The 25,266-nt window shown below is 36.1% G+C and overlaps 2 protein-coding genes across 23 annotated transcripts in view; one reads left to right on the forward strand and one right to left on the reverse strand.

The window, feature by feature from the left end:
- The window catches only part of EFCAB7 (EF-hand calcium binding domain 7), a 46,056-nt gene extending 36,911 nt beyond the window's left edge, over positions 1-9,145 (reverse strand). For 2 of the 7 annotated variants that reach the window (XM_028829672.2, XM_028829598.2), the window contains exons 1-3: positions 9,076-9,120; positions 6,870-7,057; positions 245-456 (exon numbers count right to left, since the gene is read on the reverse strand). In XM_028829672.2, coding sequence (XP_028685505.1) covers positions 245-456; positions 6,870-7,057; positions 9,076-9,113 — 438 coding nt within the window. In that variant the 5' untranslated portion in view covers positions 9,114-9,120. 7 annotated transcript variants of the gene reach the window in all.
- Positions 9,146-9,397: 252 nt separating this feature from the next.
- The window catches only part of ITGB3BP (integrin subunit beta 3 binding protein), a 73,378-nt gene continuing 57,509 nt past the window's right edge, over positions 9,398-25,266 (forward strand). For 9 of the 16 annotated variants that reach the window (XM_077954802.1, XM_001087746.5, XM_015141228.3 and 6 more), the window contains exon 1: positions 9,398-9,531. Coding sequence is in view for 4 of the 16 variants with exons in the window: in XM_001087746.5 (XP_001087746.4) it covers positions 9,527-9,531 (5 nt within the window). In the remaining 12 variants the exon portion in view is untranslated. Of the gene's footprint in view, positions 9,532-16,437; positions 16,657-17,138; positions 17,249-25,266 lie in introns of all 16 variants that reach the window. The other 7 variants (XM_077954820.1, XM_077954806.1, XM_077954791.1 and 4 more) reach the window with 2 other exon arrangements.

Genomic DNA, 25,266 nt, shown 5'->3' on the forward strand with positions numbered 1-25,266 from the left:
ACAGGAACGAATTAAATAGGAGCACAAGGGGGTGGTAACATAAGCTCAATTTTATACTTTATCTTTTATTTACAAAGAACCTTTCATCCAGAAGGATCCCTAAGTACTTTGTAAATAACATGTAAGTAATTCATTTCACCTCTCAATGAAATAGTTATTTTTAATGTAGACTTTGGTAGTCAAAGCTAGATTCCAAGCTCTTTCACAAAATATGCATATTACAAAACAGTTTTACTGATCTTACCTTCATTAGAAATTTATAAAGGTCAGTGTGTAAAATACAGCCATCATCATTTACATCTAATTGCTTAAATGATTTTAGTAGTTCTGCTTTTGAAGTAGGTTTTTCCTTCCTTAAAATTATACAAAAATCATCAAAATTCAGTTTGGCAGTTTGAGGAGTCCAATACTTATTAATGGTCTTTTGGGATGGATTTCTTCCTGCATGCTGAAGAGCTGCCCAACAAAACAAGTATTATTTGTGATTATAACACTTGGAATTCGTACTTAAGTGCATTTTTTTCTTCAAATCACTATGTATTATGATATTTAAAAAACAGTATACATATACCAGTACATTACCTTTGGTGTTGATTTATCTAGTGATACCAAGATAGGCCTGACTTTGAAAAACAAAAATATTGCCAGGCGCAGTGGGTCATGCCTGTAATCCCAGCACTTTGGGTGGCCGAGGCGGATGGATCACAAGGTCAGGAGTTCAAGACCAGCCTGGCCAAGATGGAGAAACCCTGTCTCTACTAACAATACGAAAAAATTAACTGGGCACAGTGGCAGGCGCCTGTAATCCCAATTACTCAAGAGGCTGAGGCAGGAGAATCGCTTGAACTCGGGGGGTGGAGGTTGCAGTGAGCTGAGATTGTGCCACTGTACTTCAGCCTGGGTGACAGAGTGAGACTCCATCTCCAAAAAAAAAAAAAAAAAAGAAAAGAAAAGAAAAACAAAAATATGTATGCCACCACCTAAAGATTATTTAATTATTAACGCCAGAATTAAATAGATTTTCCTTATTCTGACAGTTTGGTTCTCAACCTACATGGTTTAAATAATTACCAATATCTGATTACTTAAGAGCTTCTAAAAGCTCTTCTAAAAGCTTCTAAAGGAAATACAAGATTAAAAACAACCATCCATCTACTTAATTGTTTGGGGGACAAAAGGATAACACAAAAAGTGTGAATTAGTACTTTTTCTGGCTACATAAATACCTTAATGACTCTTCAGCCATAAATAAGAAGGAAATCCTGTCATTTGCAACAAGATGGATGAACATGGAGGACAACATGTTAAGTGAAATAAACTAGACAGTGAAGACAAATACAGCATATCTCACTTGTGTGGAATCTTAAAAAAAAAAAAGTTAGTATCATAGAAGTGGAGAACAGACCAGTGGTTACTGGAGACTGGGAAGGGGAACTGTAAGTACTACCTAAGTACTCTGGGGGTAGGGGAGGATGGGGAAAGGTAGGTCAATGGGTACAAAGTTACAATCAAGATAGTGGGAAATAGGTTCTGGTATTCTATTGCACAGTATGGTGACTATAGTTAGCATTAAGGTACTGTATATTACAAAATAGCTAGAAGAGAGGCTTTTGAATGGTCTCACCATAAAGAAAAGATAAATGCATGCAGCGACGGATATACTAACTACCTTGATTTGATCATTATACAACATAGAAATGTATTGAAATGTCAAATTGTACCTCATAAATACATACAATGTGTAAATTTAAAAAACAAATATCTTAATGAAATGAGAAAAGCATTCATTTAAGACTATCAGTGTCAACAGGCATGATATCTAAAATGTTCATCATTGCTAGGTACTAAGCTTTCAAAAACATTAATCATGTTCCAAATGTCAAATATATGCACATAAAGTATCCCTTTGTAGTTATGGCCCTGCTAAAAATCAAGAATGTCAATATACTGTAAGAGAAGATTATTATAGAGATGCTATGGTCAAACTACTCTTCATTTTTAACCACATCCTTCTATCTATGGAGAGCAAAGAAGTACATGTGAGAAAAGCTTTGTATATTTACATATGTCATATCACACTAAAACACAATAGTTAAAGCAATTGCAAATATTTTGAACAGCTGAATAGAAGTAACTTGGTAATTTGCAAATACATCTCTGCATACTGAAATATAACATTTTCTAAAATGAACCAATGATAAATTTCCTAAGCACCACAGAAGGAATTAACATAATTTTAAAAGGTACAATTGTCCTGAATTGTACTGCCAAATTCTATTACAAAATCTTATATTGGATAGTTCCAACTATCTTTATAGGAATTCACAAGATCTGTGTATCACCAATCAGCATCAAAAAACGATAATTTGGATATTCTACAATTTAATGTAATAAGGACCAATAAGTATAAAACAATTTCACTAAAGAAATATCCTCATGGAGATAGAAACCAGATCAGGGTAACAAATACAGATATAAGTGAGTCAGTTATATTGAACATTATTGTGCACTAGTATAGGCTGATTTTTGTTCATCAATACAAACTTTTTAGTTCCAAAGAAATTTTATCATCTAGGATGGGCGTGGTGGCTCACACCTGTAATTTGGGTTTACAATTACACTTTGGGAGGCCGAGGTGGTTAGATCACCTGAGGTCAGGAGTTCGAGACCAGCCTGGCCAATACAGTGAAACCCTGTCTCTACTAAAAATACAAAAATTAGCCGGGCCTGGTGGCATGTGCCTGTAATCTCAGCTACTCAGGAGGCTGAGGCAGGAGAATCGCTTGAACCCAGGAGGTGGAGATTGCAGTGAGCCGAGATTGCGCCACTGCGCTCCAGCCTGGGTAACAGAGCAAGACTCCATCTCAAAAAAAGAAATTTTATTTTATTGTTATTATTATTATTTTTTTTGAGATGGAGTTTTGCTCTTGTTGCCCAGGTTGTAGTACAATGGTGCAATCTCGGCTCACTGCAACCTCCGCCTCCCGGGTTCAAGCGATTCTCCTGCCTCAGCCTCCCAAGTAGCTGGGATTACAGGCATGCATCACCACACCTGGCTAATTTTGTATTTTTAGTAGAGACGTGGTTTCTCCATATTGGTCAGGCTGGTCTCAAACTCCCGACCTCAGGTGATCCACACGTCTCAGCCTGCCAAAGTGCTGGGATTACAGGCATGAGCCACCACACCTGGCAAGAAATTTTATAATCTAAATAGGAAGTCTACATCTGAGTGTAAAATTGCTATCTATGGCCATAACTTATGGGTAATAACATATTAAAAATCCATAAATAAAATTCTCTTCTCCTCTAGATTATGCCAGTGACTTTCAGAGCTAACAGAAATTGCAGTTGTGGTAACTGCCATCTTCCATACACCTATAAAGGCTTTGTGGAAATTCGTTGCATTGGAGATAATATAAATGTTTTTATTTCCACGGTTTTATTTTGGATGTCGACAAAAGTCCTGATTACCACACTGCCCTAGCAACAACATGTAAGTAAGTATTTTGCCTAGTGTGTAAATGAACTATTCCTTAATTCAGCTGTTCACAGAATCAAAGAAATGGCATATGTGTTTTAGGATTCCAACTCCAGCCAACTCCTACCCTTTAAAAGCTGGGAATACAAGTAGATGTAAATGAAGTTGTAATTTTTTTTTTGCCTCTAAAATATTTTTATTTTAAAAAGGCTTAGTGTGCAAAGATGCTCATCATATTGCTACACTACTGCTACTAATAATAAAGGAAACAATGTTCAAACAATCAAGGAGTAGTTAACTGAATCATGGTACATATACAGAATGCACTTACACAACTACTAAATTATTTTTATGACAATGAATATTATATAAAATTTTCTGCAAAATTTCTTCCTTATTGTTAAGCCTAAAGTGCCTTTTGTCTAAGGTTCTTTTTTTTAATCTTTAATTTTTGGAGGTACATAGTAGGTATATAAGATAAGATATTTTGATACAGGTATGCAATAATTACATCAGGGTAAATAGGGTATCCATTGCCTCAAGCATTAATCCTTTGTTTCAAACAATCCAATTATACTCTAATCATTTTAAAATGTACACTTAATTTTTTTTTTTTACTACTGTCACCCTGTTGTGCTAGCTAATACTAGGTCTTATTCTTTCTATTTTTCTATTTTCAATTTTCTCCCCCCACCCCCACTACCCTTCTCAGCCTCTGATAAACATCATTTAACTCTCTATCTCCATGAGTTCAATTGTTTTAATTTTTAGCTCCCATATATAAGAACATGTGATGTTTGCCTTTCCGTGCCAGGCTTATTTCACTTAACATGATGACCTCCAGTTCCATCCATGTTGCTGCAAATGACAGGATCTCATTCTTTTTTATGGCTGAATGGTACTCCACTGTGTATATGTACCACTTTTTTTTTTTTTAATCCATTCATCTATTGATGAACTCTTACACTGCTTCCAAATTTGGGCTATTGTGAATAGTGCTGCAGTAAACATGGGAGTGCAGATATCTCTTCAATATACTGATTTCCTTTTGGGTATATACCAAGTAGTAGAATTGCTAGATCCTACGGTAGCTGTATTTTTAGTTTTTTAAGAAGCCTCCAAACTGTTCTCCACAGTGGTTGTAGTAATTTACATTCCTACCAACAGTGTATGAGGGTTCCCTTTTCTCCACATCCCTGCCAGCATTTGAAGTCCACATGAAAGAAAATTATATTTTATGTTCCGTTTTGAGAAAAAAGGTGTGTAACTTTTTCTCACAAGTGGTAGCTTAGCATATGCTTGCTGCTATCTTTAGTAACAAAGAAAATACTGTTTTTAAAAATGTACTGGTAATTAGAAAAGAACAACTTTCTCAGAATAAAATTAATTATGCCAAAACATGTACTCAGTAAGCAGAAATACCCATATCTAAGAAACTGATACAATCTATTTCCTACTAACTTTAATCTCTAGGTTTAGAATTAGTTGGATCTAATTATTAAGTTTGATGATAGTAAAAATATTAGGTAGCTGTAGATGTTTAAATTTTGACACCATGATATGGATCTTTTGTCAGGGTTTACTTTTAAAGTTCTGACATGAGTCTATAATGCCTGTATTATTTATAAATTGACAAAAAAGGAACTTAAAGCTATAATAATGCTACTGCTCTATCCAATCTTAAAATGGAAATGCACATGTTATATGTATAAGTGGCAGAAGGATATAGATGAAAGACATAGCAATAAGAAGCAGCTCTGGTTCATGTTACTCCTTTTTAAAAAATAGTTCATCTAAAATCAATTATTACAACGTTAACAGAGTATTCCCCCCTAAAACCAAAAGTGTATATAACACTGAAGAGACAAACACTGCATTGTTATCCTCCCAGATAATTTTATAAGATTGATAACACCTTAATAATACATACACATTGATTCACAAACTAAATGCCATAGTAGTGGAAGGCATGTTAAACTTTTAAACTTAGCAGATTCCTTCTCTTAGTATATTTTCAAAACAGTAACAACAACAACAACAACAAAAACTCAGACATTTTAGAAAAAATGGCAAATTAGAAGTAATTTTAATTTACTGGCCAGGCGTGGTGGCTCACGCCTGTAATCCCAGCACTTTGGGAGGCTGAGGTGGGCGGATCACCTGAGGTCAGGAGCTCGAGACCAGCCTGGCCAACATGGTGAAACCCCGTCTCTACTAAAAATACAAAAATTAGCCAGGCATGGTGGCATGCACCTATAATTTCAGCTACCCAGGAGGCTGAGGCAGAAGAATCACTGGAACCCAGAAGGCAGAGGCTGCAGTGAGTTGAGATTACGCCACTGCACTGCAGCCTGGGAGACAGAGCAAGATTCCGTTTCAAAAAAAAAAATTTATTGGATGTCTGCCTAAACATTTAATGTATAAGAATTAAACACAAATACTTAAAATTCAAAATAGAGCATGTTAGTAATTTTAAAATAATGTAAATCAAAATTAAACATGACTTTAAAAGTCAGTCATGTGCATTTGCATTTAAACTACTTTACAAATAATATATTTTATTTAGACATCAAATAAATTTTAATCTCGTCAATTCTTGTATTCCTCAAAATACATTTCCTCAAATAGATCTTATTGGATACAAACTCAAGACACTGCTGCAAAAATATGTCAGGGTTTTGGTTTAAGAAAATTCATTCTAAAATTGGTAAAATAACTTAGCTTCTCTACCCATAAAGTTATTAGCCTTGATGAAACTGACATGAGTAGTCAGTGTTATCTAGTACTGTTGTTTATCACTCTCTCATGACTAAAGATCTCCAAATCATTTGATACTCCTGGCAAGGACCAAATTTGGTGGTTTTGGGGACCTTTGTAATGAGAGGAATTTTTCAATGTGATGAAGGACAGAAGCAATAAAAGACAAAACAAAAAATAAAAATAAGAAATAAAAAAACCCAAACTCAATTCTCTTTTAAAAGTTCACTTATCTCTCAATACTTCACTTTTTTCAGACATTCCACCCATTTTTACATATCCTTTACACTTTATGGGTCAAATCCAGACTAGTGACTTAGAGGCCAAAAGTGTTTTAATTTTATTATGATAAATCTTAAAGCACCAAAATGAGAATTAAAAATATCTTAAGCAAGTAGTAATTGACAGAAGCTTTCAGTTACCCATCTAGTTTGTATAAACATTGAAAGTTTTATTTGTAGTTCCTAGAATATGTAACTATATAATATGACATAATAGCTTACAATAGTTCCATTGCTCAAGCTTCACTAAGAAATTGGGATGATTCAACAAGGTAATTCTAATTTCAGTCTTTCTGACCTATTTATTAACTTTCAACAAAAAGGTGAAAGATTTAAAATTTTAAAAAATTTACCCAAGTAAAGTTGATCTTTAGAAATAATGTTTTCCAAGCTGCTTTTGAAGACAGTTAAGTAGGCAGCTCTACAATTCATATAAAATATTTCCTCTTCAGTTAGTGGAAATTTCTTTGTTCGAGGACTCTCTGAAGGTGTTGATTTCTGATTGGAGAAAGTTGCATCGCTTCGTGGACTGATCGCCATTCTATTGAAAAGTAATTTAAAAACTTGTTTGTCAATGTGAATCACTAAAATGCAAAGGTCACCATGTCTTTCACATACAGGGAGGAGAATTAAGATTTCATACATAGAAGAAAAAGATGAAAATTTATAACTTTTATGAAAAAATCAAGATATTAAAAGTTTTATATGTGGAAGAAAAAGATGAATATTATAGTTGTATATGGACGTATTATACATTAAACAAGAATAAGCCCTTGCAGTTGATTTCTAATTTTAGATATATACATATGTATATATACAATTGTTCAAGTATGTAGTAATAGCCAAAAGAACAAAGATATATACAAAAGAAGAATCACTGAACAAAGGAAAAGCACACATCTATTCTCTCAAAATAAGAAAGTCAGATGAGACTCTTCATCAGGTTTTTAAGAGGACCAAATCAGTTAATACCTGTGAAGCATATACAATACTGCTTGGCACGTAATAAGTGCTAAATCAACTGCAGATAATGAGAAACTCCAGAATAATGAGAAACTCCAGAATAATGAGAATTTGGATATGAGTGGTAGTTGGCACCCATCTTCCACAGCAGGATCAGCAAGATCATTTCATTAACATCTCAATAATGCAGCCCCACATTTCAAATAGCTATATTTCAAAAGTGTCATTTATAACATCATAGTTTTACTGTGTTCCTTTATTAATAACAATGTTTGAGGTTGATATAGCACCTCTGTACATAAGAGCTTAAAGAACTGTCATACATCTTGTCTTATCCCTATTACAGTGGTCAGGTATTTTTTTGTCCGTTTTACAGATGAGGAAATTGAGGGGTAGCAATGTCACCCAGCTAGCAGTAAGTGGCAAAAAGCCGTAAATTTCACTAACAGTTTATTCTTTGTTAATGTGGATATAGGTTTACTGAAGAATGGTTACTATGGGTTATCAGATTGGTCTAACAGCTTCCAACATTACTCTAACCAGCTTTGACTTCTAATATACACTCCAGCCAACTAAATTGAATATTTCAAGTTCAATAATAAGATGATACAGGTAGGGTCCCCTTCAGGACTCATTGGATTCCTACTCAGGAGACCTAAATCATTTGCACCTTTTTGAATTATATAGATCTTTTACACTTGGGAAAGAAAGATAATAATTGCTTACCATGGATGAAGTACCCTATTTATAATACACAGGCAGCCTGCCTGACACTTTCATATTACACCAGGTTTAGAAGGACCCCACAGGGATGTGGTGTCACAGTCTGGTTACTGCAAATTGGTATTACTATAATTAAGCATCAGAGTTTTAAACACATATGCGTGCATGCATCTCCTCACAAGTGTGAAAGAAAACTGTTTCAAGAAGGAAGGGAGAATGAATTTCACTTTGCAATAAGCAATTTTAAAGTGTAAGTATTTTTTAGGATCGTCCTCAAATATTCTTTCCAAACAAGGCAACTCCCTCACGTGGAAATCGCAAGGCAGAAATGTGCCAGAATTTTATTCTTCTCCTTTCTGTGACAAGAAACCAAACCGAAGCTTAAATAAACATATAATTGCACCCCCCGCAGGCTTGGAAACCTCCTTTATTTAAAACTCCAGCCCGAGACTGAGACAGGGGCCTAGAGAGTACATTGCAGCAAACGGCTCCATAAATAACCAGCCACACAACAGCAAGAAAAATAAACTGTTAACAAGCGCCTAAGGCTTCTACCAGGCCAAGCGAAAACAGAAAGCCATCCAGTCACCGTCCTTACACAGTGAAATACTTTCACAGGTAATCTCGGGCACCATCTCCCTATTTTTGTACTCCTCTGGAAATAAAACCGCATTTACATGTACATTGTAGGTATACACATGGACCAAATGTTTATGACAGAGAAGCAGACAAAGCAGGGGAAGGAGAAGCAGCCACACAGAGAGGGACAGAGGGAGCGAAGAGATAGAGACAGCGAGCTGTTTGCTACCTAATTCTAGCTCACAAACAAGGAAGCGCAGCCAATTCTCTTCGGCGATTCCGCGTTCCCCTCACCGCAGCCGGACAGATCTCGGCCTTTCTCTAATCACCATGGCAACTGCACCTCACCGCCACCGGAAATAAGATGCAGAGCTCTTCCCCAAACGATCCGGCTAGAAATCTAGGAAGCGCTGATCCAGAGCGCACAGAGACAGCTGTGTTGTTCCTCTATCGCGGGGCCAGATAGAGGAGCCGCGGTATGGCCAGAGTAGTGACAGAGAGTGCTCTGTTATACCCAGCAGAAACTGGGTGCTCTCCTGGGCCTAAACTCCCCTCCCGCTCCTTTGCTCGCTCACACCCGGATCCTTCGTCGCGGGGAGGGTGTTTCCGCCCGGCCGCGGTGGGCGTGACGCAACGTCCAGCGCGCGCTTTTCATGCCTTGGTGTTTCCTTTGGCGGAGTTTTTGTTTTCAGAAGATGCTGGGTTTGTTTTATTCAGCGGCAGTGGTGCTTCCCCGAATCTCAGAATGCCGTAGGTATCTCCTCCCCCGGGTATTGCTGTTTTGGGGGGCCCTCTGCAAGAAGAGTAGATGTTATGTGGCCCAACAGCCTTTCTCGTTTTCCTATTTTTTCGGAGTATAAACTTGTCTCCTCTGTCGACAGACAGTTCTCGCTTGGTACCCTCAACACTACGTCTCCTCCAGCGGTACTCATACGACAGTCCTTTGCTTTCTGTTTCTACGATGCTTTTGACAGATTTTGTAAGCTGTGGGCTGTATTTAAGATGATGTCTAACTTGAAATAACATAAATAAGGTTAACACACAGAATGAAACAGAGTAGATAAAAACAGGCCTTCGTAGTTTGTCAGTCCCTTGCCTTCATTAATGTGGCGCGTTCATATAAACCCGTGGGAGAACTCGTGGACTGGGCCTAGATACCTGGATTCCAGTTAAGACTCTTTCACTGTTGGGCAAGTCGCTTATCGACCCTGAGCTTCGTTTTTCTTACTTATACAAATAAGTTTGTACTGCATGATCTCTAAATTCCCATCCATGACCAATAACCTGATTATTGAGAATGACCATAGTGGGAATAGGCATTGTGCTAGATAATATTCATCTATTTTTCCTATCCTTCATCCATCCTATATTGAGATGCATAAAATAGTTGCTACCCTATAGAAACTTAAAACCAAAAAAAAGTCATTAAAGGTGGGAGTGGAGTGGATATCAAACACCTGTAATTCTTCCCTGGCTGTCCTTATCCTCAGGCTGATTTAGGTACCCCCTCTAGTGTAACCTATTCCTTAGTTTATTTCAGTATTAAGTAAAATGCAAAGTAACGCAGCTGGGGAAATATTTGCATCAAATAGGAATTGACATGAAAGGGGAAAGCTATACAGAAATGAAAACTTATATTTATTCAATCACGAATTACAATGTGGGTGCTGTGTTAATCAATTTATCTGCGTTTTTTCGTTTAATCCTAAAAGACTTTAGGGGGTAAGAGCTGCTATTATCTTTACAGATAAACCCATCACCTAATATGGTGTTCAACACAGCTACCAATAAATGCATGTTTTACTGATGCCCTTAAAGGTTATGGAGTATTGAGGAGGTTTTCCTTTCCCCAGAATTAAGCAAAGAGACTTGTTTCCCTACTCTTGCATTATAAAAATCATCCAGTTCTCAGATAAACAAAGCTGCAAAGATAATGTCACACACAAACACACACACACACACAGTCCCTAAGAATGCAATGAAAACAAACGTGTATTTGCCGAACAAGTGGTAATACCTCCTGAACTGTGTGTCTGTGTATACGAGTGGGTAACCAAAAAACTATGAAAAGTGGAACTTTTTTTTTTCTTTTTTTGAAACAGAGTCTAGCTCTCTTGGCCAGACTGGAGTGTAGTGCTGTGATCACAGCTCACTGCAGCCTCTACCTCCCGGGCTCCCACGTACCACCATGCCTACTTTTTTTTATTTTGTAAAGACGGTGTCTCCATGTTGCCCAGCCTGGTCTTGAAGTCCTGGGCGTAAGTGATCCTTCTACCTCAGCCTCCCAATGTGTTGGGATTATAGGAGTTAGCCACTGCGTCAGGCTTAAAAGTGGACCTTTTTGACAACTGTCCTCCTAACATGCACAGGAGATGTTATATTAGGCTTTTAGATAAATATATTCTGATAATAAATATACAACCTTAAAGTTGAGGTTAACATCTCACATATATAGCTAATATATATTATATGTGAGACTAGCAATTACTTTGCTAATTTTCTAAGTTTTAGCAAAGTGATTTAAGACCAAATCAGCAGTTAAGTAATGCATAAAACATAATGACATATTAGTAGAGAATCTCCATCATTGTTAGTAAACTAAGTTTTTTTTGTTTGTTTGTTTTTAATGTGGTTACTGATAAGGTCATAAATGAGTGGTGCAAATAGCTATCTTGGCAAGTTACATATGAAGGTGGATTCATTTTTAAGTGATGTTGAAATGGTGACTATTTGGTATGTATTTGGAAGACTAAATGTGTAATACAACTTATGGGAGGGTGTGATCTATCTCCTAATTTCTTAGAACCTTGAGCAGAAAAAAATTCAATACTACAATGAGTAGTTGTGAAAATATACATGGTCCAAATGAATCTAAAATAAATGAGAAACAGCAAATGTTCAGTGACAATAGAGTGGATGGATGAATCTTAACATAACGAGTTAAAGAACCAATTTGTATGAGACTACATTTGTTATCCTTATAAAACTTAAGAACAAGCCAAAATAAGCTATTTATGGTTATATACATATGTGATAAGATTATTGTTAAAAGGCAGAGAAATGATAAATACATTTTAATAGATGACTTTTGAGGGAAGCAAATAGATGCATGTATACCCAATCATATTGGTAATGATCTAGTTCTTAAATTATGTGGTGAGTTTATGGGTGCTTATTTTCTTATGTTTTATAACTTACACAGCTTACATTTATTCATTAGTATCCATTATTCATTAGTATTATATTTATTCATTTAGTATGTACTACTTAAAATGTTTTTTAAAAGGATTTAGAGATTACCTATCTTAAGTCCTCACTAAGTGTAGCTTTCTATGCCTTCTCTTTGATCCTTTGGAGGAAGCAGATGAATTAGATAAATGCTGCTGTTGGTTTCGTTAGGCTAATCATCTTCCCTTCCAATCTTGCTCCTTTTTCTGTGTACATTATAAAATTAGCGACATAGTCATTTCTCTATCTAGGTTGAAACCTTCCCTTTTTTTAGATTTGAAGTGGAAAAATCATGGACTTTGGAGTAAGACAAACAGGATTTGAATCTTGAGTCTGTTAACCAGCTGTGTGCTCCTTAGATTGTTACTCAGTGTCCTCATTGATAAAATAGTTGCTCAATAAGTATGTATTAATTGAATGATAAAGTTGCTACTTTGGAAAGATTTCATTCTGACAGATACATGCCTTTTTAGTAGCTCTTGCTATAAGTAATCAAATCCCATTCTAGACCTTTTTTCTTCTACCTTTTGCTTTATAAAGCTTCCTTTAAAAAATACCATTTGCTTAGTCTTTCTAATTAGTGTACATCATCATGCTAATTCAGCCAAGGATATTCTCAACCAGAGTTAACTTTATTCTGTTCCAAGCTATGACTGAACTAAAGCTATAAAGTTGGAATAGCATTATTGTTGTAGAAAACTATTCGTAACAGTAACTAACAGTGGGGGCCATTCTGCTGATGTGTTTGTAGTCTGAGAGTTTTCTGAGAGAACTTTAAAATGTGCTGTATTTTCCAAGATAAGGGAAAATGAATATAAACGTATCCTGGATCTTTATTGTGCCTATATGCTGTAATCATGTTGATGCTACTGCCAGGTACAATGATTTTTATTTTGTGGATTGATTATAAAGAAATAGGTGGGTGGAATGATGTGTCAGGCCAAGTGAAAGTTAACCTTAATTAAATAAACATCCTTTGAATTATAGTAGATATTCAAAGTTATATAATTTCTTTTATAAATAAAGTGTCCTGCATTTTAAAAGAAGATTGGTGAAATCATTAGTACTTTATATAAGAAAAATACGAAATTTAAATGCAATTCTTTCCTGCTTGTAAAAGTCAGTAAAGTCTAATAGAGGAAGGTATAATAGAGCCTTTTTGGCTGAGCGTGGTGACTCTCAACTGTTGGTTTAACTTAGAATTTTTTTACTTCATAATAGTGTGAAAGCAATATGCGTTAAGTAAAAACTACTTCAAGTACCCATACCACCATTCTTTTTTTTTTTTTTTTTTTTTTTTTTTTGTGAGACGGAGTCTCGCTCTGTCACCCAGGCTAGAGTGCAGTGGCCGGATCTCAGCTCACTGCAAGCTCCGCCTCCCGGGTTTATGCCATTCTCCTGCCTCAGCCTCCCGAGCAGCTGGGACTACAGGCGCCCGCCACCTTGCCTGGCTAGTTTTTTTTTGTATTTTTTAGTAGAGACGGGGTTTCACCGTGTTAGCCAGGATGGTCTCGATCTCTTGACCTCGTGATCCACCCGTCTCGGCCTCCCAAAGTGCTGGGATTACAGGCTTGAGCCACCGCGCCCGGCCAATACCACCATTCTTTACTTTCAGTGCGGTATTCAATAAATTACATGAGATATTCAACACTTTATTTTAAAAGAGATTTTGGATTAGATGATTTACCCAACTATAAGTTAATTTAAGAGTTCTCAGCACGTTTAAGCTATGATGTTCAGTAGGTTAAATGTGTGAAATGCATTTGCAACTAATAGTTTCAATTTACAGTGGGTTTGTTGTAACATAATCCTCTTGTAAGTCAAGGAGGATCTATATATTTTTTGCTTTCAACTTCTTAAAAAGGCGAGAATGTTTAAAGCAAAAATTAAACACTATTATGGGGTTATATGTAGACATAATGTGTATGATACTAGTGGCACAAAGCACAGAGGGAGTTGACTATAATGTTGCAAGATTCTTCTCTTTTACATGAAGTAGTACTGTATTATTATAACTCTAGATAGACTGTGATATGTTAAAAAGGCATATTGTAATCCCCAGAATAACCTCTGAAAATACAAAGAGGCATACCTAAAAAAACAGTTACAGGGATTGAAATGATATATTTAAAAATACTGTTAATTCAAAAGAAGACAGGTAAAATAGAACAAAGGAACAAAAGCAGGTGGGACAAATAGAAAACAACTATCTAATTGGTAGACCCAACCAGATAATTACATCAAGTTTAAGTGCAGTAAAGACATCAATGAAAAAGGTAGAGAATAAGGCTAGATTTTTTTTTTTTAAAGCGAGTCCTAACTCTTCACTGTCTATAAGGAACAAACATGAAAGTTTTTTTTTTTTTAAAGGGAAAGGTAGATATAACAGTCTAACAGGAGAGAAAGCAAATGATCAATATCCAGAATGAAAGGAAAAATTGTACTTAGATGAAAGAGAACACAAACTAGCAGCATCCAAAATGAAAGAGCAGAATATCACTAAAGATACTATAGATATTAAAAGAGGTAATATCATTAAAGCCTTTATTCCAGTGAACTTGACAACGTATATAAAATTGACAAATTCCTTGAAAAATACAACTTAGCATGATGGCATAAGATGATATAGAAAATCTGCATAATTAAGGGAATAGAATTTGTTACTAAGAATCTTCCCACAAAGACCCAGACGATTTCATTGGCTAATTGTACAAAAAACATACCCATTCATGAGAAAATAAAACCCTCAGCAAACTAGGAATAAGAGGGAACTTCTCATTTCCTTGAAAAACCTATAGGTAATATATTCAGTATTGAAAACTTTTTCTAAGATTAGGAAAAAGGCAAGAATGTGTCCTCTCACCACCTCTATTCAACAAAGCACACACAGAAAAACACCCACAATGTTAAAAAGGAAAAAGTGAAGCCAGGCCCAGTGACTCATGCCTGTAATCCCATCACTTTGGGAGGCTGAGACAGGCAGATTGCTTGAGCCCAATAGTTCAAGACTAGCCTGGGCAATATGGCAAAACACTGTCTCTACAAAAAAATACGAAAATTAACAAGGTATGATGTTACGTGCCTTAGCTTGGGAAGCTGAGGCAAGAGGATCACTTGAGCTGAGGAAGTCAAGGCTGCAGTGAGCTGTGATTGTGTCAGTTGCACTCCAGCCTGGATGACCCTGTCTCAAAACAAACAAAAACAATAAAAATTTAAAAAAAAGGGAAAAGTAAAATTAATGATTCAACAATGACATCATGTATGAAGAAAATCCTAAAAAGTCTACAAGACAATTTTCAGAACAATTTAGCAAGGATGTAGGACACAAAATCAGTATACAAAGATCAATATATTTCTTTTTTTTTTTTTTTTTTGAGACGGAGTCTCGCTCTGTCACCCAGGCTGGGGTGTAGTGGCTGGATCTCAGCTCACTGCAAGCGAAGCTCCGCCTCCCAGGTTTATGCCATTCTCCTGCCTCAGCCTCCCAAGTAGCTGAGACTACAGGCGCCTGCCACCTCGCCCGGCTAGTTTTTTGTATTTTTTAGTAGAGACGGGGTTTCACCATGTTAGCCAGGATGGTCTTGATCTCCTGACCTCGTGATCCGCCCATGTCGGCCTACCAAAGTGCTGGGATTACAGGCTTGAGCCACCGTGCCCGGCCAAGATCGATATATTTCTATATTTCAGCAATAAACACCTGGAAGTTGAAGTTTAAGATTTTTCATTTACAATTACATAAAAATACATGTAGTAATTTAGCATAAGACATGCAAGACCTCTACAGTGAAAATTACAAAATGTTCCTTAGAGGAATTAAAGATGAAGATAAATGAGAGTATTATTAAATGATAAATGTGGTATTATTAAAATGTTAGTTCTTACCAATGTTTAGATTTAATGCAATCCCTGTCATAATCCTAACATTTCTTTTTAAGTTTTGCTTTTTTTATTTCTACTTTTTAAAATGCATCTTTAAAAAAAAAAAAGTGGATAAAAACTTGTATAATAGTATTTGGTATTATCTTTATCTTTTCTGTTTTATATTTCATTTTTCATGTAATCTAATTTTCCTTTGTACTTTCTTTTTGGGGGGATGATCATTTATACCTAATTTATTTGTTTTTATTTTTTATAGACTCAGAGTGTATATGTGCAGATTTGTTACAAGAATATATTGCATAATGGTGAGGTTTGGACTCGTAGGTGCCCATCACCCAAATAGTGAACATTGTACCCGAAAGATAATTTTTCAACCCTTACCTTCCTCCCACACTTCCTCCTTTTGAGGTCTCGGTGTCTATTATTTCCCTCTGTATGTTCATGCGTACCTATTGTTTAGCTCCCACTAATAAATGAGAACATGTGGTATTTGCTTTTCTTTTTTTTTTTTTTTTTTTTGGTGAAACAAGGTCTTACTCTGTCACCCAGGCTGGACTGCAGTGGCATGAACATGGCTCACTGCAACCTTGACCTCCTGGGCTCAAGTGATCCTCCTGCTTCAGCCTCCCAAGTAGCTGGGACTACAGATGCACACCACCACACTGGCCTAATTTTTTATATTTCTGTAGAGACAAAGTCTCACTGTGTTGCCCATGTTGATATCCAACAATCCTCATGCCTTGGCCTCCCAAAATGCTGAGATCACAGGTATGAGCACTGCCGCACCCAGTTGATCTCCTCTCCTCTCCTCTCCTCTCCTCTTCTCTCCCCTCCCCTCCCCTCCCCTCCCCTCTCCTCTCCTCTCTCTCCTTTCTCTCCTCTCCTCTCCTCTCCTCTGCTCTCCTCTCTCTCTCTCTTCTCCTCTCCTTTCCTTTCCTCTTTTCCTTTCCTTTTCTTTCATTTCCTCTTTTCTTTTCTCTTTTCTTTCTTTTCTTTCCTTCTTCTCCCCTCCACTCCCTTCCCCTCCCCTCCACTCCCTTCCCCTCCCCTCCCCTCCTCTCCCCTCCCCTCCCATCCACTCCCCTCCCCTTCCCTCCCATCCACTCCCTTCCCCTTCCCCTTCCCCTTCCCTTCCCCTCCCCTCCCCTCCCCTCCCCTCCCTTCCCTTCCCCTTCCCTTCCCCTTCCCTTCCCCTCTCCTCTTTTTTTTTTTTTTTTTTTTCTGAGACATGGTCTTACTCTGTCACTCAGGCTGGAGTGCAGTAGTGCAATCTCACCTCACCGCAACCTCCGCCTCCCAGGCTCACTTCTGGACTCAAGTAATCTGCTCAGCTCAGCCTCCTAAAGTGTTGGGATTACAGGTATGAGCCACCATGCCTGGCCTAATTTTCTGTTTCTGAGTTATTCCACTTAAGATAGTGCTTTCCAGCTCTATTCATGTTGCTGCAGAACAACACGATATCATTCTTTTTTATGGATTCATAGTGTTCCGTGGTGTATATATACCACATTTCTTCATCCAGTCATCCATTGATGGACACAGGATGATTCCATGACTTTGCTCTTGTGAATAGTGCTGCAATAAATGTACAAGTACATTTGTCTTTTTGATACAATGATTTCTTTTCCTTTGATAGATACCCAGTAGTGGGGTTGCTGGGTAGTTCTTTTTTTTTTTTTTTTGAGACGGAGTTTTGCTCTGTCGCCCAGGCTGGAGTGCAGTGGTACAATCTTGGCTCATTGCAACCTCCGCCTCCCGGGTTCAAGTGATTCTTCTGTCTCAGCCTTCTGAGTAGCTGGGACTACAAGCATGAGCCACCATGCCTGGCTAATTTTTGTCTTTTTAGTAGAAACGGGGTTTCACCATATTGATCAGGCTGGTCTTGAACTCCTGACCTTGTGATCTGCCCACCTCGGCCACCCAAAGTGCTGGGATTACAGGCATGAGCCACTGCGCCTGGCGTTGAATGGTAGTTCTATTTTTAGTTCTTCAAGCAAACATTTTATAGAAATTGAAAACTGATTTCAAAATTTGTATGAAAAGGCAAGTGACTTGCAGTAGCCAAAACAATTTTGAAAAAAAAGAATGAAGTTGGAGTATGTAAACTAACTAGACATAGCATAAAGTGTTGGTAATGAAATCAGTATAGTTTGGGCATATAGAGAAATAGATAAATAGAATAGAATAGAAAGTCCAGAAATAGACCCACAAAGGTACCAAAGCAGTTCAGTGGGGATAAGAGAAGATTTTCTTCCCAAGTGGTGCTGGCATACCCAGTGGGGAAAAAAACAAAACACCTTGACCTTCACCTTATACTACATACAAAAATTAATTTGAGATACATTTTGGTCCTAAATGTAAAAAGTAAAGTTTCTGGAGGAAAATATTCGAGAATGTTGTTACCATCTGAAGTAGGTAAAATTTCAGGCAAGACTCAGAAAGCAATAATTATAAAAGAAAAAAATGATAAATTACACTTCATCTACGTTTTAAACTTTTGCTCATCAAGAGATAAGATTTTAAAAAGTAAGTTTTCTGTTTTTCTTTTTTTTCTTTTTTTTTTTGAGATGGAGTCTCGCTCTGTCGCCAGGCGGGAGTGCAGTGGCACGATCGTGGCTCACTGCAACCTCTGCCTTCTGGGTTCAAGTGATTCTCCTGTCTCAGCCTCCCACGTAGCTGGGACTGCAGATGTGCACCACCACACCCAGCTAATTTTTGTATTTTTAGCAGAGATAGGGTTTCACGATGTTGACCAGGATGGTCTCAATCTCTTGACCTTGTGATCTGCCCACCTTGGCCTCCCAAAGTGATGAGATTACAGGCGTGAGCCACTGCACCCAGCCAAAAAAAGTAAATTTTCAAACAACTGGGAAAAAGTATTTAACAGATACATATCAGACAAAGGATTTATATTTAGGAAAATAAAGAACTCTTACTAATCAACAGTAGAAAGACAAAAATATTATTTAAATAATGGCCCAAAGATTTGAACCAATAGTTAATAAAAGAAGATATACAAATGAACCATAACATGTTGGACATTTTGGCAGTTTCTTAAGAAATTAAATAAATATTCACCTACCCAATGATTTAGCACTTCTACTTCTAGGTATTTATTTATCCAAGAAAACTGAATGCAATATAGCTAAGGGAAACAACACAAAAAACCTTGTAAAAGGTGTTCTTGGGAGCTTTACTCATAATGGCTAAAAACTAAAATCAAGTGTCCATCAACAGGAAAACAAATAAATGGTTTATTAAGATAGAATATTAATTAAAAACAAATGATCTACTGATGTGCAACAACCTGGGTGAATCTCACAGTTATGCTGAGCACAGAAAATAGATGCAAGTACATACTGTATGGTTCTATTTATATGAAATTCTAGAATAGGCAAAAGTAATTTATGTTGGAAGAAATTAGAAAAGTAGTTGTGTATGGTATAGGTGATGGACTTGGAGGGAGCCTGAGGTACCCTCCTCATATGATTCAAATATTCCATATCTTGATACAGATGTGAGTTTCAGGGATATAGTACACATTTGTTAAAACTCTCATCTATACACTTAATATTTGTGCTGCTTGCTATATGTAAATTTTACATTAAAAATATTAGGCAAATATTGAACTTGAGTAAGAGATTTGCTTTCCATAGTAGTATGTGTTAGCACTTCTGAAACTAGTTTTTATGTGTCCTAGGCTTGGTCAAATGCATAAGTGTATTGTGGGTGATGGGAGCCAGTTTCTCACCTTTGGATGGAGGAATTTCAAATTTGTTGACTTGGCACTGGAGATGTCAATATGAAATCATAGTTTTAAAAAATATACACATTAAAGATAGAGGTAGATAGAAATGTTTTTGTGTGTGTGATGTGTGTTCCAGCTCTGTCCTCTGAGAGAGACTATAAGCAATGACATAAGTAACAGTGAACACATTTAGTGCCCAGATTTTGGTGTCTAAATACCATTTTCCACTAAAAAGAGCTAGGTCTCATTGGAGGAAAAAGCTGATTCCAAAGCTGATGCAGAGAAAATTTTTTTGCGTGTGCTGGAAAGTTAGGAAGTGCTCAAAGCGTTATGGGTACATAGGTTAAACAGGAGCTGGGGTGAAGGGGGAGAATGGTCCCATTGCCAAATTTGGGACAGTTAAACATCAAAATAAATAATGATAGGAATGGCTTAAAATCCATTGGCTAACATAAAAATCTGTAACATTGTAGTGATATAAATGAATAAAGGAAGGATAACAGAAAGTCTTTTCTTGAAATATAATGCTAACTAATAAATATAAAAGGAACAATGATTAGTGGCTCTTTATAAGATTTCTTATTTACTACATTGGAGAAAACTGGAAGATAATATCTTAATGGTCAAAATTTATATCACTGATATTACAATACATCAAGATCAAGTGCCTCAAGTTATGCTCTCACAAGGATGCAACATCACTTCTGTGATATTTATGCCATGTATGCATAACCTAATCATGGGGAAATATCAGATAGTCCCAAATTGAGGGATAGTTTATAAAAATAAAAATGGTCTGCAGTCTTGAAAAATGTCCAGGTTAAGGAAAACAAAAGGTTGAGAAACTGTTCTAGAGGGAGACAACCAAATACAATGAGTGATCCAGGACTGCATCCTAGACTTGGGTGGAAATTTGCTATAAAGGACATTGTTAGAACAAGTGATAAAATTTGACTACAGACTGCTTATTATAATAATGTATTGATAATTTTTTCATTTTGATAATTGTATCAATGAAATTGTTCTTAGCAAAACATATGGAGATATTTATGAGTAAGAGTGTACTGTGTTTCCAAGTTCTCAATGGTTTAGAAAAATAAGCATATATAATAAACATGTATATATGTGTATAGACAGAATGATAAAGCACATGAGACAAAAGGTAAGCAAGTGGTAAATCTGGGTAAATGATAACAAGAATTTTTATTCTTGGAACTTTTTTAAAGTTTATAATTGTAGAAAAATTAAAAGTTACTCCAAAACGTATTGAATTGTTTTAAAAAATTAATGGTTTACACAGTAGATTAGGCACAGCTAAGTAAGGAATTAGAGAATTGGAAGATAAATCTGAAGAAATTGCCCAAAGGCAGCTTAGAGAACAATAAAATGAAAGAGGAGTTTAGAGGTGTGAAAGAACAAGAAAGTCTAAAATTATTTCTTAATAGAGTCTCAGAAAGGTAGAATGAAGGAGAGGCAATAGTTGAAGAAACACAGCTTAGTTTTTTTGTTTTGTTTTTTTTGTCAGAACTGGTAAGACACAAATCAACATAAAGGACTACCTTAGAGATAAGACTGTGTTCAGATGATATTGTTTGGGAACTTTTTTTTTCTTTTTTTTTTTTTTTCTTAAACAGGGTTTTGCTCTGTAGCCCAGGCTGGGAGTACAATGGCCTGATCATGGTTCACTGCAGCCTTGACCTCCTGGACTCAAGTGATCCTCCCTCCTTGTCCTCCCAAGTCATGGGACCACAGGCACGCACCACCACACTTGCCTAATTTTTTTGTATTTTTTTGTGGAGTTGGGATCTCCCTATGTTGCCCAGGCTAGTCTCGAACTCCTGGTCTCAAGGGATCCACCCACCTCAGCCTCCCAAAGTGTTGGGATTACAGGTGAAACCCACTGCACCAGGCTCTGTATTTAAACTTAAATATGGTTGATGGGAATAGCTTAAAAAAAAAAAAGTCTTATCTAGGAATTTTAAACCAAAATTATTTAAGTCCACAAAATTGGAGCACCATAGAAAATTGAAAAAACTAAATATATTCTTCAATTTGAGATTAGTGTTTTGAACTAAAAAATAAACGCAATTAATTAAACAGATCATTAATTTATATAACACTTGTATGCCAATCACTGTATCAGGCTTTGGGGATTCAAATATTAATAGATACTGTGCTATCTAGGAGTTTTAACTTTAATGGAAGAGATAGTTCAAACATTTTTAGAACTTATAACCTACCAGTTAGTAGACATGGTGCTAACGATATAAACATCTTAGTCTGGGGAAGAAAAACAAACATGAATACTTTCAACATAAGTTTGGTGAGAGGGTCATGCACAAGTGCTGTTTAGTAGAGTTGAAGCTTCCCTAGTGCAAACAGGACAGTGTCAGTAGAAACTTCTTAGAGATGATTCTGTTGGAATCTCAAAGGTGTGGTAGATATCATTGTTAGTTTTTTGTTATTATGTTTATGTTGTGAAATAAAATTTGTACAGAAAAATGTCTATCACCCATCTACCATTTTTAATTCTGATAGACCTGAGTGCTTTCAATAGAGACTCTTACAAAGGACATACTTATGTCCTTCCTTTCTATGTATGTATGTGACAGTACTTAATAACAATATTGTCAATATGAAAGCATCTAAATGAATGATTAATAACAGTATTAGTGGCTATTACTGTTATTAATTTGAACACAAAAAGCATAGGCTTGAATGAAAAGGAGAATGCAGAAAGGATAATAGATTCTTCTCCCTTCTTTGCTCATTCCCATACATAGAATGGAAAATAAATCATTTCACATATCTCAGTTTACATTTAAGGAGTCACATGGGATATGAATTTGGCCATTGCCTTTCATCAAAGGATTTCTAAGAATCTCACAAGCATACTCAGTAATCCTCTAACCACTCCTGTGAAGTTGTAGCTGGCAATATTATCATCTCTATTATAGTGTGGAGTAAATGGAAGCACTGAAATACTCAGTGATATTTTTATCTTCCACTCAGAAATTTCTTACTACTTTACAGGCCAGTGTTACTGTCAACTTTATGAAGCTTAGTGAGATTATGTGATTTGCCCAACCTTAGGGAAGAATTTGGCGTAGTATGAAGGCTCCCTGAGTCTTAACCACTTTACTAAGCTTATTCTTTACCCCCCCATTCCTCCCCTCAGTCCTGCTATTCAAAATTGTATTTAAACTAATGTTTTAAAAGTTCTATAAGAGAACCTCAAATCATATAATTTTGTGATCTTCTGAGTGTCATTCCTGGTTTTTTATTAGGAATCAAATGATAGGGGTTTTTTTTCCTAGAATAATGTCTTTAATATTGTAACTTATGTTAGTCAATAACATTGTATAATAAAACTCATCTACTTGTTCTGTTCTGATGAACCAGATAATCCTATTCAGGATACTACCATGTGTTAAGCTAAATAAAAAACAGGAGGACAGTCTTAGGGAATAATATAATTATACAGACATAGTTACTCTATATGTAAAATTGCATGTCAAATGTTTTATATTTTTTAAAATTCTCAACAGCAGTAATTCTGGTAGCAACCAGAATTTTGATCCCAGTGAATCTAAACCTAGTATTCCTAGAAATAGAATATAACTTGTAAATTATGGGCATAGGTGGAAATTTGGGTAAGTTGGAAGTTAGAAGTCACCCACAGAGATGTTACCTGTAAGAGGGAGGTAATTAGGACACAATAGATAGATATCTTTTAAATAATTATCTATTTTTAAATTGTGCTAAATTATACATAACAAAATTTACTATTTCAATCATTTTCTAGGTGTCCAATTCAGTGACATTGAGAATATTTACCTTGTTGTGCAACCATCACCACCATTCATCTCTAGAATTTTTTTCATCTTGTAAAACTGAAACTCTGTATCCATTAAACAGTAATTTCCCATTCCTCACTCCTTCTAGCCCCTGCAACCACCATTCTATTTTTTGTCTTCATGAATTTGACTGCTCTCCTATGTTTGGAATCATACAATATTTGTCCTTTTGTGACTGGCTTATTTTACTTAGCATAATGTCTTCAAGGTTCATCCATGTTGTAGCACATGTCAAATTTCATTTCTTGTTTTTAAAGCTGAATAAGGTTTTGTTTTATGTATATATCACATTTTGTTTATCTGTTCATCTGTCAGTAGATATTTGGGTTGCTTTTCTACTTTTTGGCTATTGTGAGCAATGCTGCTATAAACATTGGTGTACAAATATCTGTTTGTGTCCCAGCTTTCAATTATTTTTGGAAGTGGAATCATGGAATCATATGGTAATTCTATTTTTAATTCTTTGAGGAATTGCCATACTGTTTTCCATAGCTGCTGAACCATTTTACATTCCCACCAGCAGTGCACAGGGATTCTGGTTTCTCTACATCCTCACCAACACTTTTTTTTTTTTTAAATAGTAGCCATCCTAATAGGTTGTGAAGTAATATTTCATTGTGGTTCTGATTTGAATTTCCCTAGTGATTAGAGATGTTGAGCATCTTTTCATGTGCTTATTGGTCATTAGTATATCTCTTTGGAGAAATGTATATTCAAGTCCTTTGTCCAATTTTGTGTGCCCACTTTTTTAAATCAAGATAGTAGCCACAGGAGCTGCTTTACAACTTTACAGAACTACCAGAAAGATACCACTTTTGTTAGCTAATACTAGTAACAAAAGAGTAAATATTTTAGGAAAATATCCCATATATCTAATCAAATTTTACCTATTTTTCCTTCATGTGTTTCATCCGTCTCCTCTATTCCTACTAACAGTAAACTAATCAATTTAGTATATTCTTATGATTGTGTTAGTTGTAAAAGAGTGGTTGGGCCCAGTTGTAATTAAATGTTAAGAATAGATGGTCATAAACTCTGTAGTGGATTTGCTCTTCTTTCCCCTTCTTTAATTCCCTTCCCCTCAACTCAATAAAGATTTATTACGCACAGGACCTGAGATCTGAGTTTCTCTCCCTCAAGATGTGTGACAGGTGGCAAGTTGCACAAACTATTTTCCCTATTGGCTGAACTAAGTGATTTCTTAGATTTCTTCTAGTCTTGTCTATTATATCTTTTAAGGATTATTTTAAGTATTATAACTTTTGGTTATTAGATGTCTGATTTATCTTAATACTACACTACCCTCAAATAATATTTTTAGATTGTCACCAAACATAAAGTGGGAGATGACAGCCTGTTTTAACTCAGCTTACTTTCTTGTTTTCTATTTTTTACTTATTTCCTTGGGTTTCTTAGATCAACCTGGGGCCTAATCTGTAAACTTTTTAAAAGCAAACATTTAGTTACTTTCCCTAAGAATTACCCATTGATAATAAAGCAATATTTTGAACAGTTAATAGCAGGATGGAATTTGTCTCCTTCTGAAGTATAGTGTTGCATCTTAATAGCATTTAGAACCAAGGGTAAGAAATGCTGTACTGTTTAACTTTAGTTTTTTAATTTCTTTTTTTTTTTTTCTTTTTTGGAGACAGTTTTGCTCCTGTTGCCCAGTCTGGAGTGCAATGGCACTATTTTGGTTCACTGCAACCTCTGCCTCCCTGGTTCAAGCGATTCTCCTGCCTCAGCCTTGGGAGTAGCTGGGATTACAGGCAT

This window comes from Macaca mulatta, chromosome 1 (genome assembly GCF_049350105.2).
Source record: "Macaca mulatta isolate MMU2019108-1 chromosome 1, T2T-MMU8v2.0, whole genome shotgun sequence".
Lineage (NCBI taxonomy): Eukaryota > Metazoa > Chordata > Mammalia > Primates > Cercopithecidae > Macaca > Macaca mulatta.